Source organism: Protopterus annectens, chromosome 7.part0 (assembly GCF_019279795.1).
Source record: "Protopterus annectens isolate FY-2018-M chromosome 7.part0, PAN1.0, whole genome shotgun sequence".
NCBI classification, from domain to species: domain Eukaryota; kingdom Metazoa; phylum Chordata; order Ceratodontiformes; family Protopteridae; genus Protopterus; species Protopterus annectens.
Genome location: NC_056739.1, coordinates 1420712389 through 1420732067, shown reverse-complemented (window position 1 = coordinate 1420732067; position 19679 = coordinate 1420712389). Strand labels below are relative to the sequence as shown.

General features: G+C 39.7%; 1 protein-coding gene across 1 annotated transcript in view; it reads left to right on the top strand.

The window, feature by feature from the left end:
- Positions 1-19679, top strand: part of LOC122807067 (contactin-3-like) — a 2190808-nt gene that overhangs the window by 1655720 nt on the left and 515409 nt on the right. The window contains exon 10 of the mRNA XM_044077995.1: positions 12342-12471. Coding sequence (XP_043933930.1) covers positions 12342-12471 — 130 coding nt within the window. The remainder of the gene's footprint in view (positions 1-12341; positions 12472-19679) is intronic.

The following is a 19679-nucleotide window of genomic DNA, read 5'->3' as shown; positions in this document are numbered from 1 at the left end:
GCATGTGAGGCTGTGCGTGCACATATAAATTCCAGACACATGCAATCCCTAGTGCCATTTTGTAGAAGCAGCCAGTGAGTGAGCATGTAAGTAATGCAAAGATTCAAGGTTTTCTTCTTTCCAGAGTTTATATAAGTAGTTATGAATGTATTTATTTATACTTCAAATATTGACTGTTTTTGCTATAGCGCTACTTCTTTTTCTTCTGGCTGCTCTCGGATCATCTGTTTCCATTTCTTCCTGTCCTGTGCATCTTGCTGTGTCACACCAACCAGCTGCATGTCCTCTCTCAAAATATCCATAAACCTTATTTTAGGCCTTCCACTTTTCCTCTTACCTGGCTGCTTCATTCTTAGCATCCTTCTTCCAATATACCCAGCAACCCTTCTCAGCACATGTCCAAACCAATGCAATCTCGACTCTCTGGCTTTGTCTCCAAACCATCTAACTTGAGCTGACCCTCTAATATAATCATTTCTAATCCTGACCATCCTCATCTCACCCGGTGCAAATCTTAACATTTTTATCTCTGCCACCTCCAGCTCTGACTCCTGTTTTTTTTCAGTGCCAATGTCTCCAACCCATGTAATGTAGCTGGTCTCACTGCCATCTTGTAGGTCTTGCCTTTCACTCTTAATAGTACCAATCTGTCACAAATCTCTCCTGACACTCTTTTCCACCCACTCCACCCTGCCTGCACTCATGTTCACCTCTCTTCCACACTCACCATTACTGTGAACAGTTGAGCACAAGTATTTAAGCTCATCCACCTTCGCCAGCTGTACTCCCTGCATCCTCACCATTCCTCTGTCCTCCCTCTCATTCATACACATATATTCTGTCTTAGTCCTGCTGACATTCATTCCGCTCCTCTCTAGAGCATATCTCCACCTCTCCAAGATCTCTTCTTCCTGTTCCCTACTCTCACTACAAATCGCAATGTCATCTGCAAACATCATAGTCCACAGGGACTCCTGTCTGATCTCATCTGTCATCCTGTCAATCACCATTGCAAATAAGAAAGGGCTCAGAGCTGATCCTTAATGTAATCCCACTTCCACCTTGAAAATATCTGTCACTCCTACAGCAGACCTCACTACTGTCACACTGCACTCGTCCACATCCTGTACCATTCTTACATACTTGTCTGCCACTCCCATCTTCCTCACACAATACCACAACTCCTCTCTAGGCATTCTGTCATAAGCTTTTTCTATGTCCACAAAGACACAATGCAACTTCTTCTGACCTTCTCTATACTTCTCCATCAACACCCTCATCTGCAGTGTTTTTTTCTGACATGAAATCATATGGCTGCTCACTAGTTATCACCTCTCGTCTTACCTAGCTTCCACTACTCTTTTCCATAACTTCATGCTGTGGCAGATCAATTTATTCTTCTGTAGTTACTGCAGCTCTGCACATCACCCTTATTCCTAAAAATCGGTACCAAAACACTTCTTCTCCACTCCTCACGCATTCTCTCACTTTCCAAGATTCCTTTAAACAATCTGGTTAAAAACCCAACTGCCATTTCACCTGAACACCTCCATGCTTCCACAGGTATGTCATCTGGAACAACAACCTTTCCATTCTTCATCCTCTTCATAGCTGTCCTTACTTCCTCCTTGCTAAATCATTGCACTTCCTGATTCACTATCCCTGCATCATCCAACCGTCTCTCTCTCATTCTCTTCATTTATCGGCCCCTCATAGTTCTCTTTCCATCTGTTCAACACACTCACTTCACTTGTGAGTACATTTTCCTCATTATCCTTTATCATCCTTACCTGCTGCACATTTTTGTCAGCTTGATCCCTCTATCTAGCCAATCGGTACAGGTCCTTTTTTCTCTCCTTAATGTCCAACCTTTCCAACAACTTGCCATACACCTTATCCTTAGCCTTTGCCACCTCTCTCTTCACCATATGTCTCATCTCCTTGTACGCCTGTCTACTTTCTTAATCTCTACGACAATCACACTTCTTCAACAACCTCTTCCTCTGTGTACTCTCCTGTACTTCCTCATTCCACCAGCAGGTCTTCTTGTCCTCCTTCCTCTGCCCAGATGTCACACCAAGCACCTTTCTAGCTATCTCTATTACCACCTCTGCTATGGCTGCCCAGCTATCTGGTAGTTTTTCACTGCCACCCACTGCCTGTCTTAACTCTTCCCTGAACTCCACCTTACAGTTATCCTTTTTCAACTTCCACCATTTGATCCTCGGTACTGCCCTCACAATCCTTCTCATCTTTTTGATCACTAATGTCATCCTACAGGTCACCATCATATACTGCCTAACTGTGCTTTCCTCGTCAACACTTTACAGTCTCCAATTTCCTTCAGACTGGCCCTCCTGCATAGGATATAATCCACCTGAGTGCATCTTCTTCAACTCTTGTACGTCCCCTATGCGCCTCCCTCTTCTGAAAATATGTATTCACCACAGCCATGTCCATTCTTTTCACAAAATCCACTACCATCTGACCTTCTGCATTCCTCTCCTTAACACCATACCTACCCATCACCTCCTCATGCCCTCTGTTCCATTCATGAACATGCCCATTGAAATCTTCTCCAGTCACCACTCTCTCACCCATAGGTACACTCTCCACCACTTCATCTAACTCGCTCCAAAATTTTTCTTTCTCATCTATCACACACCCAACTTGCGAAGCATATGCACTAACATACATCATTACACTATCAGTTTCCAGCTTCATAAACATCACTCTATCAGACACTCTTTTCATCTCCAAAACACTCTTGACATACTGTTCCTTCAGGATAACCCCTATCCCATTTCTCCTCCCATCCACACCATGGTAGAACAATTGAAACCCACCTCCGATACACCTGGCCTTACTTCCCTTCCACCTGGTCTCTTGTACACACAATATATCAACCTTCCTTCTGTCCATCATATCAGCTAGCTCTCTTCCTATACCAGTCATGCTGCCAACATTCAAAGTTCCTACCCTCACTACCACCGTCCTAGCCTTTCTCCTATATTCCTGCATTGGGGCATGCCTTCCCCCTCATCTTCTCCTTCTCCTTCAGTCAACAGTAGCCCAATTTTCACCAACACCCTGTTGGCTAACAATACTGGAAAAGATTGTTGTTAACTTGGGCCTCAACTGATCTGGCATGGAAATCTGTACTGTTATCCACATATTTACTCTGGCAAAAATTTTATAACGGGGGCCCTTCCTGATCTAACCCTCCCATTTATTCTGGCTTGGGACTGGCACAAATAAATACATTGGCTTGTGTATCCCACTGCTATTATCATGAAATGAGAAAGCTCTGTAGCAGGAAAAAAAGAGAGGTAGGAATAAAAACAGAAATAAAACATAGTAAAGTGATAGTTAATGCAAGTATTTCTGGTTTGAGTAGTAAGTCCTTGAGAATAGTTATTCTCATCTAGTAAACTAATGTACACATTTGTGGGAGACAATCTAAGCATCTTCTCTGAGAGGGGTTATTTTTTGTATTTATTATTTTGCCAAATTATTGAATAAGTTAATGCTGTCGGGGGTGGCTTTACTCACTGAATATCATTACTGCATATTCATCTGTTGTAGGAAGTTATCTCTGTAGCAGGAAAAAAGAGAGGTAGGAATAAAAACAGAAATAAAACATAGTAAAGTGATAGTTAATGCAAGTATTTCTGGTTTGAGTAGTAAGTCCTTGAGAATAGTTATTCTCATCTAGTAAACTAATGTACACATTTGTGGGAGACAATCTAAGCATCTTCTCTGAGAGGGGTTATTTTTTGTATTTATTCTTTTGCCAAATTATTGAATAAGTTAATGCTGTCGGGGGTGGCTTTACTCACTGAATATCATTAGTGCATGTTCATCTGTTGTAGGAAGTTATCTCTGTAGCAGGAAAAAAAGAGAGGTAGGAATAAAAACAGAAATAAAACATAGTAAAGTGATAGTTAATGCAAGTATTTCTGGTTTGAGTAGTAAGTCCTTGAGAATAGTTATTCTCATCTAGTAAACTAATGTACACATTTGTGGGAGACAATCTAAGCATCTTCTCTGAGAGGGGTTATTTTTTGTATTTATTCTTTTGCCAAATTATTGAATAAGTTAATGCTGTCGGGGGTGGCTTTACTCACTGAATATCATTACTGCATGTTCATCTGTTGTAGGAAGTTATCTCTGTAGCAGGAAAAAAAGAGAGGTAGGAATAAAAACAGAAATAAAACATAGTAAAGTGATGGTCAATGCAAGTATTTCCGGTCTGAGTAGCAAGTCTTTTTGAATAGTTATTCTCATCTAGTAAACTAATGTACGCATTTGTGGGAGACAATCTAAGCATCTTCTCTGAGAGGGGTTATTTTTTGTATTTATTCTTTTGCCAAATTATTGAATAAGTTAATGTATAACAAACAGTTCATTAGCTCAATTAAAAATAGAAAGTGAAAAGCCAGTAAGGGAAAAATGCCACTCATTCAAGCAATTCAGCTTGCTTAAGTCAGGAAAACTAAAAACGGGGATGTTAAAAAACAGAACCCTGGGCTGTCTGCTAGTAAATGTGCTGAGGCACAGGGGGGTTACTGAGTAGAAATGTTCTCACAGCAGAGCTCTAGGCTGGAATAGGTTAGTTGGTGCCCTGAGAATTTCCCAGACAGGTTCCTCCTTCAACCCATACCTGCTCATATGTGTTAACCCTAACTAACCCTCTGGCCCTAATACCAACCTGCACATTACCTTGGATGTTTGGAAATGGAAACATCTGAAGATCCGAAGGCTTGCCCTGTCCCCACCTTCTTTGCAGTCTGTGTGCTCAGCTATAGCTGTCATGGGAGATGGAGGTACACTTCAGGTCATGTACCTCCCAACTAAGTGGCTCACCACTTCCAGTCTAGGCATGCTGGGCTCTTAATGCTGCAGCAATAAATCTGCTTTCCTGCAGGTTTTGTGAGTTCAGTGAGCCTAACTGCCTCCCTCCCCTCTCAGGGCGACAGAGGACAGCCTAGCCTTCCAACTGCTATCCCCCCCCCCATCCAGTACCTCCAGGACCAATGCTGCTAATTGAAAATAGATCATCTGTTGTTAATACAGGAACATAAGAACAATACTGGGCAAGTAATTAAAGGGCCCGTAAGATGCCTAGCAATATAAACCTTCGAGAAGACACACCTAAAAGTTCTTGCTTTCTTTCCAAATATTTAATAATGCTCACCTCTCAAACTGAGTAGAGCTGTACACAATAAAACTAGTGTAAATTTGTACTGACCCACTGAATTTTCAAGGCTAGCATTAAACATAGTTAAAGTAGTACATTGACCTGACTTATTCCATAGTTTAGAAGTATGTTAATTTAGAAACCTATCCCTCCAGTGAATCTTGTTAATTTTGCTGAAGTGGCTTTTGGTCCCTAATTTAAGTGTCTGTAATGTGAGTTATGGCCATCCTTCCCTGTCTAGGTACTCTCCCCTTCCAGTCATGAAGTTGGTGATGTTCAAGAGCTGAATTTGTAATTATTTGCCTTGGTTTTGATCGTTTTGGATTTTTTCTTTGTTTAGCAGTGACAAAATAATAAAAGGATACTCCACCTAGTCAACCAAACCTACTGAACAAAACCTCTGTCAAAGCACAGCTGAAGCTCCAGTTCTTCCACCAACCCAGAGTCTGTGGTTTCAGTCAAATATTTGTATTTTAAAGATACCCGACCTAACCAATGCATCCTAGTGAACAAACCTCTACCAAAGCACAGCTGAAGCTCTAATTCTTCCCCCAATACAGACCCTGCGGTTTCAGTCAAATATTTATATTTTTAAAGTACGTTTAACCTATTATTATATTTCTGTTTTACAACTACTTGTGTAAGGCTGCCTGCACATCACTGCGCCAATCTCCTACTCTGCTTTCTCCCCTTCCCCTACTGTCCCCACTTAGCTTCTCTTCCACAACATTTATCCACTGCCTTTTCTACTTCAGTTGTTCTTGTCCTAGATCCACTTATCACACCATCCTATTTTTCCCAGCAGCAGAGGTTTACCTGACACCCCTTCCCTAATAAACCTACTACAGGGCACTGCTTTCTTATATTTGCTTTCATTGAACCCTTGTTTTTAATAGCCACTACTTACAGTCTAAATTGTTTCTGTTGCCAAATCTCCAATTCAGACAATTCAAGTGTTTCAGACTTTGTAACAACTCCAGCACATAGTTCCTGGAGTTATTTTCACCTAATTTCATTTTCCCTCCCAATATGCCTTTGCTAACTCAAGTTTTAGCCTTCTGTTCCACCCCCAACATGCAGTACCTGGTTTTACTTTCTTATTCTCCCCCACAATGCCATGCAGCATTTAAAAGTTTCCCTTCCAACCCTTCATTGACATCTTTTTCTCTCTACCTACTCTCCCCTTCCACCCTCTGGACTTGGTGATATGCAAGAGCTGTTTGTAATTATTTGCCTTTGGTTTTTATTTATTTAATTTTTTGTGGCAACGAAAAAAAACAAAGGTACTCTAATTTAATCTGCTTTGTTATCTGGATATTTTTGGATATTTTTTTGCAATGTAATAACATTGCAACACTAATGAAAATCCAGAGTTACAATAGCAGGCTTTCTTGTAGTGCCTATGAATGCTAGTCTCAGAGCCTGATGTAATTATTTATGTGATTTGGGAGAAACTCCCTCATCACTTAAGATGTCTGTGTTCCTAATGTAATGATGTTACTTTGCAATGCAATCCTAATTGTATTTCTCTTTTTTTTCCTTGGATTGTAAATTCCAGGTGCAAACGCCTCCCCATGAAACATATAGAGGAGTGCTGTGGCTGTGATACATGTCGTATATCTGTTTGTTAGCTATTTAAGAATTACATACTGTAGCATAACTGCTTTTCACCTATTAATGGACCACTAATGTTGCCATTCAGTTGGTTTACTGAAAGATACTCGACCTAGCCAACCCAACCTTGTGACCAAAACCTCTACCAAAGTACAGCTGAAGCCCAGTTCTTCCCCAATACAGAGTCTGTGGTTTCAGTCAATTATTTGTATTTTAAAGTACATTTAACCTATTATTATAGTCTTGTTTTACAACTGCTTGTATAAGGCTGCATGCACATCACAACACCGATCTCCTACTCTACTTTCCTCCCTTACTCTGCTGTCTCCACTTAGCTGCTCTTCCACATTGTTTATCTACTGCCTTTCTCTACTTTGGTTGTTGTTCTTGTCCTTGCTCCTAAGAGTAGCTAGCCCCACTTATCACTGTAGCCTATTTTTCCCAGGAACAGAGATCTACCTGACACCCCTTCCCTAATAAACCTACTACAGGCACTGTTTCCTTCTATTTCTTACATTGAACCTTTGTTTTTAATAACCACTACTTACAGTCTAATAGATTGTTTCTGTTGCCAACTCTTAGATTCAGGTTTAGCCCGGCTCTATTTGCCCTTGATACAGTCATGCTCACTTTTCTCCCCTACCCCCAAATCTCACCCACCCCTCTACTTTTTTACTTAAATTTATGTAGGCTGTACACTATCTTCCCCCTACCAAACACAGCTTCCATCCAATATTGCCTTCCACCACCAATCACTACCATTATAATCATACCTACTGCTCATTTCCTATCCCCACAATACAAACATATATAAAACCTTCTTACTTCATCCCATTGCCACAGTGACCTACATATTAATAATACTTACACATACATCACTTCCACGACCCACCCCAAAAATAGCTACCCCCCACAGATATGTCTTCTTCCAACTACCAAATACACCATCACAGCTTCCAAAACATCTCCCTCAACTTTTTGTACAGAAGTTACTCTATTATTTAGTCCCAAATCTCCTGCACTATGCACATAGCAAACCCTATCTCATACCTCCTTCATCCACCTCCTCCAAAAAATGGAACTGTATATACTCCTATCTAATCTCTATACTGTAACAATGTGGTAACATCCACCCTAACCCTGGACGCACCTCTAATAATCCCTACAGAACACACCTTAAAATTAAAGTTTATGACCTTCAACATCAGAAGCATAGGCAACAAAATATCTCCCCTTCAAGCCTAGATGGATCAGTACAAGCCTGACATACTAGCCTAACATATTTGACTCTAAATTTGTACCTGCCAACTACAGCTGCAGCATACCCAGATCTGATAGAATCCATAAGAAAGGTGGATGCATAGCATTCTCTGTCATGACAACCTCAACATTACGCCATACATAAATGATACCCCCCACTTTTTTCCCCAGCTGAAAATCTAATATCCTTCCTAAACCTTAATAATACAAAAATAATCTGTGTAATTGTCCTCTACATCCCCCTAGATCATAACACCCCCATTCTCCAAGACATTCTCTCCTGGACCACCCAAATATTTCAACACAAAACTATCATTCTAGGAGACATGAAGATAGACTGGCTAACTATCACATTCTAGCTACCCACTAACAGTATTAACCTGTATGTTTTTTCTCAACTAATCTCCTGCTCTATTAGGTACAACAAACACTACACCCAACAGTCTACCTTAGACTGGATCCTGGTATCATAATCACACCCTTCCAACATTACCAATGCTGGTACATATCCAAACTCCCTTAGTGACCGCCTACCTGCTTTCACCATTCAAGTAAACGCTCGCCCCCCAAAAAAACTCACACCATAAAATAGTTCACAATCTCACCAACTTCTCTAAGGATAGGTTTAATGATATACTTTGCAAGATTAACTGGCCACCACTAAATGTACTGCCACTAAATGAAGCAGTACAATACATTAATAAGTGCTTCTTAAAAATACTAGATAGCTTAGCTCCATCTCGCACCAAAAGAATCAAAAATAACCCCATGCCCTGGCTAATTAAGGAATGTAAACACTTAATGAAAAAAAAAAAAGGATTCAGTCTGGGCCCAATGGAAACAAAGCAACAGAGAACAGGTCCTAACTACTTTCAAGCAGCTACATAACCAAGCAAAAAAACAAGTCACCAAAGGCAGTTTTACTATAGTCACCTACAGCAGAAGCACAAAACCAAAAATTCTAGCCCACTATTGCAACTCTAATCCACCCTGGAACAAGAAAGCATTCCAAGATTTCACTCAATGCTCTTCACTTTCAAATTGCTGAAGACTTTAATATCCACTTCATAAAATCTATAACTGATCTTATAACTAAAACCATGAATACATGCCCCTCTTCCCATATACTTACTTATAATACTCCCCATTTACCAAGACCTGACCCTCCTCACTCTCATTGCACAGAACCCCCTTCGGAGAACTACCCCACATTCTCTCTTCAGCCAGTACCTACAAAACTCATTAACAGATTACTGCACAAACTCAAACCCTGTTCCATCTACTCTGACAACCTCCCTCCTACATACCTAAAATTAGCAGCAGACTCCATCCCATACCCAATCAGCATCCTGATCAATTGATCCATCGCTTAATCCAAAATACCTTTCTTCTGGAAAAAATCCCATATCATCCCCATTCACAAAGGAGGGAGCTCCACTGACCTTATGAACTTTTGACCCATAGCTATCCTTCCTCCCATCTCTAAAATACTTGTAAAACATATACATCTTCAACTAATGAAATACTTACAGCAGAACAATCTCCTTTCAAATGCACAACATGGCTTTCATCCGCAATTATGTAAACAGAGCTAGAGACACGGGTTGCTATGTATCTGCTCTATTTCTTCACCTCTGAAATGCATTGGATACTGTGTCACACTGTTTACTCTTGCAAAAGCTTTCTAATCTAGGAGTTACCCCCACCTACACTAAACTAGTTCCACAGTTACATAATCAAAAACAAGCTGCAAAATGGTCAGATGTTATTTTCCCCTTTCTAGCAAATCCCTCAGGAGTCACTCAAGAATCCAGCCTAGGACCACTACTTTTAATATTTTTACTAATGACCTATGTACTGTAACAACTAGTGGAACACTCATACAGTATGCTGATGACTCCACAGTAATATGTACCACACTAACCCAAGTTTTCTCTGATATTCAACAAACATTCTCTGATGTTGAACCCAACCCCCAAAAAAGAACTGCTCCTTTTTCAGCAGAAGGAAACTGTACCTACCACAGACATTGAAATTACCCAATCGTGATCAAGCTACTAAGCATAGTAATAGATGATCACCTACGGTTTGATCTCCATATTCAACAAAATATAAAGAAAGAAAGCCCAATTTGGCACAATACAATAAAACAAATACACCACCCTAGCTACACAAACAAAAATAAATAGGCCAAACGCTTCCTTCTTCCCTAATTTTATGGTGCAATAGTACTTACCAACTTACAGAGTGCCTCTAGATCAAAATGGTTTGAGTGAGAAAGATTAGGTTGATTTTAAGTGATGGTGTGTGTGCTAAATGTGGAGCATTTGCCAGCTATAAGGTACTTAGGAAAGGAGGATACAGGGGCTTTTGATAAAGAGTTCTAGGTAGGGAGAATGCAGTTACATTTCCATTTGGAGAGAGGTAGGTGCAAAAGCTGTTTTTGAGTTGTTTTGTGTTTTGATTGTTTCTAGTAGTGAAGGGGAGAGAGTTCCATTCTCCTTACCTAAAGGAGGAGAGAGGAGAAATTTGTCCAGTTAGTTTTTGGACAGTAATTAAAATTTAAGTTTTGGTGTTCAGATCTGAGAGTTCTATTTGGGGTGTATGGGGGAAGGATGTTAGTTAGAGTGGGGCATTTGGTTGAATTAAATATTAGTCTATGTGCTGTAGTGAGCTGGAGGAAGTCCAGGTAATTTGTGAATTCTAACCAGTTGAGGAATTGGAGGGTAACACAGTGATGAGTGGAATGTTTGGTTTGGGTGGCAAATTTAGAAATGCTGTTATAACAGCTTTCAAGTTTGGAAGTGATGGAAGAGGATAGGTTAGTTAGTAGCGGGGCGCCGTACAGAAGGGAGGGAATAAGGTAAGAGGAGGCCAGAGTATGCCATAGAGGAAGTGGTTGTTCCTCTATAGCATACATAGTTTTTTGTGGGTTTTCTTTATATTTTGCTGAATATGGCTGTCGAACTTGAGGTGTTCGTCTATAGTTACACCAAGTAGTTTGGCAAAGGGAACAACTTCAATTGGAGAGTTGCATTGGGTAAGGACTTGGAAGGAATTTTTATCAAAAGAGAAATATTTTGAGGGTGTGAATAGGAGTATTTTAGATTTGTTAGCATTGAGAGAAAGATAATTTTGGTGCATCCAGATCTCACTAGTTGAGAAGGCAGTCTGACTCTACATAATGATTCCATTCTTCAAAGGGACATTTACTCTATAAAAATTAATTTAAAGGTAGAATGTCACTTATATAGAACAATGTATTCTTCAGCCAGCATAATCTTGTTGTTTATTACAATGATTCCACACGTGTGTGTGTGTGTGTGTGTGTGTGTGTGTGTGTGTGTGTGTGTGTGTGTGTGTGTGTGTTTGTGTGTGTGATATATACATACATACATACACATGAGTCTACTTTAACCCATCAAATTAACACTTCCGGTTTCACAAAAAGTGCATTTCTCTGGAAATGCAAATGCACTTTCAGAAAACTACAGATCAGCAAGATTGTTGCTGGAGATTGCCGTACAGTGGGGCTAAGGGAATTTTCCCGTTTCCCCACTGTAGTGCGATCTCAGAGTTGGTATGTATGAGTAGCGGGGGTGTGGGAGGCACAGCTCATGGGGCTGCAAGAGTCTTGCATAATGCACTGTAGTGTATTTTTTCTTTAATTATTCGGTGATCTGTAGTTTTGCACAAGTATATTTCCAGAGAAATGCACTTTTGTGAAACAGGACTAGTGAAACTGAGTTATGCTGAAGTGTTATTTCGGTGGGTCAAAGTACACCCACACACACACACACACACACACACACACACACACACACACACATATATATATGTGTGTGTGTGTGTGTGTGTGTGGAAAGAGAGAGACAGATAGACAAAGATAAGATATAGATAGATATACATGGTGTGTGTGTGTGTGTGTGTGTGTGTGTGTGTGTGTGTGTGTGTGTGTGTGTGTGTGTGCGTGCGTGTGTGTGTGTGTGTGTGTGTGTATGTGTGTGTGTGTGTGTGTGTGTATAGTGTGTCACAAGCAGGTGCATATAGCTTTATTCCAGCTGTTTAAAAAACATCAGTTAGCCATTGGCTGCTTACGTTTATAAAGTATCTTTCTTTTATTATGTTCAATTTGTACATTAGCATTATTTTCATAATGTGTCATCTGTTTCTTCTGTAGTTGAATAGCTGTCGACTTCAACACATTTCATTTATGAGGTAAAATAAATATTTTCTCTTTTCATTTTTCTATTTCTTTGACATCTAGGAAAGAATACACATACAGAATGGAGCACTTACAATAACAAGTCTTACCCTGTCGGATTCAGGAATGTATCAGTGTGTTGCAGAAAACAGACATGGAGTAATATATTCAAGTGGAGAGCTACGGGTGACAGGTACAAACTTTCCATTGCTATTCACACTGTTGTCATCAAATTATGCTTATTGATTTTACTATTTGACTTAAAAATAAATATGATAAGGAAGTTACAAAGCCACAGTCTACAAACAAATAAAATCATGAGTGTGTTCATGCCTTGTCAAAGTGAATGGCCAAGAGTATAAGAAATGATTGTTTCCAGCCATGAAAAAAAGCCTGTATGGTTGACTTGATTTCTCAATGGACTATGTTTTTATCATCTGCATCAACTGAGTAGTATGTAATATTAAAAAAGTATTGTATACCAGGTAATGACTAGCTTTCTCCTAATTTGTACTTGGGCCAAAAAGTAAAACAGAATTTTTTTTTTTTGCATTCTGAAAAAGTAAATGATCTCAAGAAAGACATTTGTTGCTCCTCCTTTGAGTGCTACTCCATCTAGTGAATGGAAAGTAACAACATAATTTAGAATAGTAGTGAGTTCAGAATAATTAAGTTGAAGACATTAATGCGGAAGATGCACTTAAAGGCATAGAAAAAGGAGATATGGCAATGCAGAAACTGAAGGATGTGATTTACTACCACTAAAATGTATATTATTATTTTTTGTATTAAATTATGACATGATTAATAGGTAAATGAAAGAACTTAAAATGATCATGTTTACATATTGCTTCTTTTTATGTGGGAGAGGTAAACAACAGCAGCTTTTTTGGTGGTCTGATAGTATATAGACCCCTGCCTGTTGGACAACTGTTTTGTAATAAATGGTGTTTTCCTGTTTTTTTTTTTCCAGGTTGATTAGAAACTGCTGTTGAGTGAAATGTTTTACTGACAGCCATTTACTGAAGAGTCCATACCACTGATAAGTGTGCATTTTACTAGTGGCAATTAAATGGGGCTGTAATTTCTTTAACCCATGTTAGAATTGATTAATTTAAATGATGGAGGAGGGGCAGAGACAAAGCCCTTTTGTGAGAACATGTTCATATGTGTTGGGATTGCACACTACCCACAAGGAGCATAATTCTTTGTGTGTTTTAGTGCTGAGTTTTTACATAGTTTTTGTAGTTCTCTCTTTGATTTGCTATTAGGCTGTTTGGTTTAATGGAATTACCTCATCACAATTACAAAATGCAATTTTCTTCACTGCAGTATCTCTTATTTTGGTCATCACTTTACAGTGATGAATCTTGGAATGGATATTCTCCATTTCTTTCACTAAGTGCCCCCCTAGTTCTACTGATCATTTCAAATAGAAGGTTAGGCCACATTCATCTCTTTGTCAGTCTGTCTTTAAATTCCACACTAAGACTAAAAATCCTGTCTGAAAACATTAACATTTCCTTTACTTCTTACTTCTACCCTTGTCTTATTGCCATGTTTTTTAACGTGTGCATTTTTCTGGAAGCAAGCCATATCTTTGCAACCAAGTCTGGCATTTCTTTTTGTCCCCATGAGTCCACCTCATCATCTATTTTCAGTTCTGCATTTACCTCCACTTTATAACTGACCTACAAGAAAATGTGTTCCTCCTGTACTCTGTTCTACCTCCATCCATCTGTTTCTATTCCATGCAAACAAAAGGCTCATATATTTTCTCCCTGCCTTCCATACATCTCGTTCCATTATTCATAAGCATAGCTCTCAACCTTCCATCTCCAAAATGAGGAACACTTGCCTTCATAATGTGGAACAAATGGGCAAAATGTGGAACACATACTAATGGCGTACTAACAACTTCAACTAGGAAGGTCATAGGATGGTTAAAATATGCTGGTTTTACTTCTGAAAGAAGATCTTTTAATGAATTAATATGATTAATTTGTATTTACCTTGGATTTCACTTAAAAAAATTCCTAACACTGAATGTGTGACAGACTCTTTCAATGTGGAACTTTGAGGAACTTCGAGGAACAGGAACATTTTAAGACCTCAAATGAGGTACGTTCCTCGTAATGAGGTACACTTGAGAGGTATGTTCATAAGCACTGTACCACAACTTCTGTACCTCTTTATGTTGCAACACATCTACAGCTGATCACTGCCCCATCCTGGCCACAACTCCAGCAGTCATCATTAGACTGCCCACCCTTTCACAATTGTTGTATTCTGTACCCTGTGTGCAGCAACTACCAATGCACATCCCTTCTTAGATTCCTAGACCACAAACTGTCACCTTTTACTACTTTCCAAACTCCATCCTAAACATTGTTCTGTCTCAGTTTTCAGTCCCCTTCACTTAATGTTTCTTCAACATTACTATTACTACTTCTGCTTCAAGTGTCCCCAAGGACCAGCAGGCCATCACTTAATGTTCCTTCAATGTTACTATTACTACTTCTGCATTAAGTGTCCCCAAAGACCAGAAGGCCATCACTTAATGTTCCTTCAACATTACTATTGCTACTTCTGCTTTAAGTGTCCCCAAGGACCAGCAGGCCATCACGTAATGTTCCTTCAATGTTACTATTACTACTTCTGCTTTAAGTGTCCCTAAGGACCAGCAGGCCATCACTTAATATTCCCTCAACATTAGTATTACTACTTCTGCTTTAAGTGTCCCCAAGGACCAGCAGGCCATCACCTAATGTTCCTTCAATGTTACTATTGCTACTTGTGCTTTAAGTGTCCCCATGGACCAGCAGGCCATCACTTAATGTTCCTTCAACATTACTATTACTACTTCTGCTTTAAGCGTCCCAAAGGACCAGCAGGCCATCACTTAATGTTCCTTCAATGCTACTATTACACCTTCTGCTTTAAGTGTTCCCAAGGACCAGCAGGCCATCACTTAATGTTCCTTCAACGTTACTATTACTACTTCTGCTTTAAGTGTCCCCAAAGACCAGCAGGCCATCAATTAATGTTCCTTCAACATTACTATTACTACTTCTGCTTTAAGTGTCCCCAAGGACCAGCAGACCATCACTTAATGTTTCTTCAACATTACTATTACAACTTCTGCTTTAAGTGTCCCCAAGGACCAGCATTCCATCACTTAATGTTCCTTCAATGTTACTATTGCTACTTCTGCTTTAAGTGTCCCCCGAGGACCAGCATGCCATCACTTAATGTTCCTTCAACATTACAATTACTACTTCTGCTTTAAGTGTCCCCATGAACCAGCAGGCGAGTATCATCCTTTCTCTTTGAATATGATTTCCAGCATTTTCCAATATTGCCTCCCTGTTTTCTCCTTCCTGAATATCCTCACAATTTATTTCATTGTTTTATGACTAAGCATCACAAAAAAATATCCTTCTCTACCTACTCTATATTTTTCCATCAACTCTTCAAACTCTTTAAATCTCAATTGCTTACTAGCCCTGCCACCACCAAGTCTCTCACCCTTAATGTCTTCATCTCAAGGTAGTGTCAAACCCACCTTCTTCATCACTTTCTGTCCTTCTAATTATAAACATCTTAACAGATCATGACTCCATCTATTTTCACTAAATCCTTAACTTCTATGCCATTTTTTATCTTTCTCACCATAAAAGTTATGCCCTGCACACTTACCTCCCAGTCTGTATGCACGTCTGTAGTATCCATTCCCAAAATCCCTTAATCTTTGTACTGTAATAATAACAGCCACATACCTGACTAATATCAGTGTACCCTTCTCAGTGCTCCCCATCCTCCAATATTTTCCCACATTCATCACCCTATACAGTGGATATAAAAAGCGTACACACCCCTGCTAAAATGCCAGGATTTTGTGATATAAAAATGAGACCACAAAAAATCATTTCAAAACTGTTGCCACTTTTAATGTGACCTATAACCTGTACAATTCAATTAAAAAGCAAATCTATTAGGGGAAAAAATAGAAAAAATAAAAATTGTACAATACGCTGATTGCAAAAGTGTGCACACCCTTAAACTAATACTTTGTTGAAGCACCCTTTGATTTAATTACAGCATTCAGTCTTCTTGGGTTATGTGAGAGACAGGGTATTCAGTCATAGGATCCACTCTACTTACCACAATTTGGTCTAATGGCCATCAGAGATTTGGTGGACTTGAAGCAGAAAAGTTGAACACAAACTTGATTCACTAACAAGTTCACTAAATGTAACCTGGCCTTAAGAAGATTTTTGAAATATTCGCTGTTGTATGGACTATGGGCTTCCAGCATTATTTATTATTTATTTACATTTGTTTACCAGGTAATGTCCGACTAAGCAAAATGCCCTTTTTCAGCAGAGACCCGGGGAGAAAAGCTCCAGAAAGTAACATAGATATACAAAGCCATAAGTTATGCATAAAGCAGAGTTCAATAAATATTTACAGCTGTCCGCATGAATGATTTGGCAAAGTTTTACGCCGGATGCCCTTCCTGACGCAACCCTCCCCATTTATCTGGGCTTGGGACCGGCACAAAGAAATGCACTGGCTTGTGTATTCCCAGTGGCTGGAAGAAGTGGGATTGTCACAGAGAGTAGACAGGAGTATAAGGAGATGCGGTGCATGGCAAAGAGAGAGGTGGCAAAGGCTAAGGACATGAGAGGTTGGACACTAAGGAGGGAGAAAAGGACCTGTACTGATTGGCTAGACAGAGGGACCGAGCTAGGAAAGATGTGCAGCAGGTAAAGGTGATAAAGGATAATGAGGGAAACATACTCACAAGTGAGGAGAGTGTGTTGAGCAGATGGAAAGAGTACTTTGAGGGGTTGATGAATGAAGAGAATGAGAGGGAGAGAAGGTTGGATGATGTAGGGATAGTGAATCATGAAGTGCAATGGATTAGCAAGGAGGAAGTAAGGATAGCTATGAAGAGGATGAAGAATGGAAAGGCTGTTGCTCCAGATGACATACCTGTGGATGCATGGAGGTGTTTAGGTGAAATGGCAGTGGAGTTTCTAACCAGATTGTTTAGCGAAATCTTGGAAAGTGAGAGGATGCCTGAGGAATGAAGAAAAAGTATTTTGGTACTGATTTTAAGAATAAGGGTGATGTGCAGAGCTGTAGTAACTACAGGGGGATTAAAGTGATCAGTCACAGCATGAAGTTATGGGAAAGAGTAGTGGAAGCTAGGTTAAGAAGGGACATGATGATTAGTGATCAGCAGTATGGTTTCATGCCGGGAAAGAGAACTACAGATGCAAAGTTTGCTCTGAGAGTGTTGATAGAGAAGTACAGAGAAGGTCAGAAGGAGTTGCATTGTGTTTTTGTAGACATAGAGAAAGCATATGACAGGGTGCCTAGAGAGGAGTTGTGGTATTGTATGAGGAAGTCAGGAGTGTCAGAGAAATATGTAAGAGTGGTACAAGATATGTACGAGGGTAGTGTGACAGAGGTCAGGTCTATGATGGGAGTGACGGATGTGTTTATGGTGGAGGTGGAATTACTTCAAGGATCAGCTCTGAGCCCTTTCTTATTTGCAATGGTGATGGACAGGTTGACAAATGAGATCAGACTGGAGTCCCTGTGGACTATGATGTTTGCAGATGACATTGTGATCTGTAGTGAGAGTAGGGAACAGGTGGAGGAGACCCTGGAGAGATGGAGATATGCTCTAGAGAGAAGAGGAATGAAGGTCAGCAGGGCTAAGACAGAATATATCTGTGTGAATGAGAGAGAGGATAGAGGAATGATGAGGATGCAAGGAGTAGAGGTGGCGAAGGTGGATGAGTTTAAATACTTGGGATCAATAGTTCAGAGTAATGGTGAGTGTGGAAGCGAGGTGAAGAAGAGAGTACAGGCAGGATGGAGTGGGTGGAGAAGAGTGTCAGGAGTAATTTGTGATAGACGAGTACCAGTAAGAGTGAAAGGGAAGGTCTGCAAGAGGGTAGTGAGACCAGCTATGTTATATGGGTTGAAGATAGTGGCATTGACAAAAAGGCAGAAGTTAGAGCTGGATGTGGCAGAGTTAAAGATGTTAAGATTTGCACTGGGTGTGATGAGAGTGTACAGGATTAGGAATAAGTATATTAGATGGTCAGCCCAAGCTGAAAGGTTTGAAGACAAAGCCAGAGAGGCAAGATTACATTGGTTTGGACATGTTCTGAGGAGGGATGCTGAGTATATTGGGAAAAAAAGATGCTAAGGATGAAGCTACTAGGTAACAGGAAAAGAGGAAGGCCTAAGATAAGGTTTATGGATGTGGTGAGAGAGAACATGCAGGTGGTTGGTGTGACAGAGCAAGATGAAGAGGACAGGAATAAATGGAAACAGATAATCCACTGTGGCGACCCCTAACGGGAACAGCCAAAAGAAGATGATAATGATGATGATGATGATGAAAGCAGAGTACAATAAGGTTACAAATTCATACAAATTTACAAATAGTTGTTAATAAAGAGAAATATTATTCATACAGTAAGTACAGTTAATTTATATTTAAACATGCATTTACATTTGCTTAATACATTCAAATGAGTGGTGGGAATATCTAAAGGTTATGAGGGTATATGAGAGCAGCATATAGTGTGACAGAAAAGGTGATGGGAGACAGGTTAGTCAGGAGGAGAGCAGGAGCATAAACAGTGAGTTAAGAAGTATTGTTTTAGTGCCTGTTTGAAGTTATGAGTATGATTAATGGATAACATATGTTGTGGATGAATGTTCCAGTATTTTCCAGTTTTATAACAGTATAAGGAGTCTCCGTGTGAGTTGTAAGGTTTGTTTACTTTGAGTAGCACTTTATCTGCTGACCTAAGAGAATTAAGGTACTTATAGGGTTGAACAAGGTTAGATAGAGATGGGCAGTGATCAGATTTATACATCACTGCATGGGAGAGTAATATTTGGTTTAATATAAGTAAGTTTGGGAGTTCTAGCCAATTTAATTGATGGAGGGCAGTACAGTAATGAGATTTTTGGGGCTCGTTAGCTGCAGTTTTGGCTATCTTGTTATTGCATGATTCAAGGTTATTCATTTCTGATTTGTGAAGGATGGTAAATATTTGTGAACAGTAGAGTAGTGAAGATAAGAGGTGGGTTCTTGCTGTTGCTATTCTAGCATGGTTTGTAAGATAGGGTTTGGCTCTATAGACTATACCCAGTTTTATGTGAACTTTTTAATTGTCAGTGCTATATGTTTGTTAAATCTCAATGCATTATCTATAGTGACCCCAAGCACTTTAGTGTGTTCGACAGGTTCTATTTTTGTGCCGCTGGAAGAAAAGATAGAGAGAGGTGGGTGATTAGTAAGAGAAGAAGGATTTGAAAAGACCATATGCTTAGTTTTATTTGTATTTAGTATAAGTTGATGGGCTG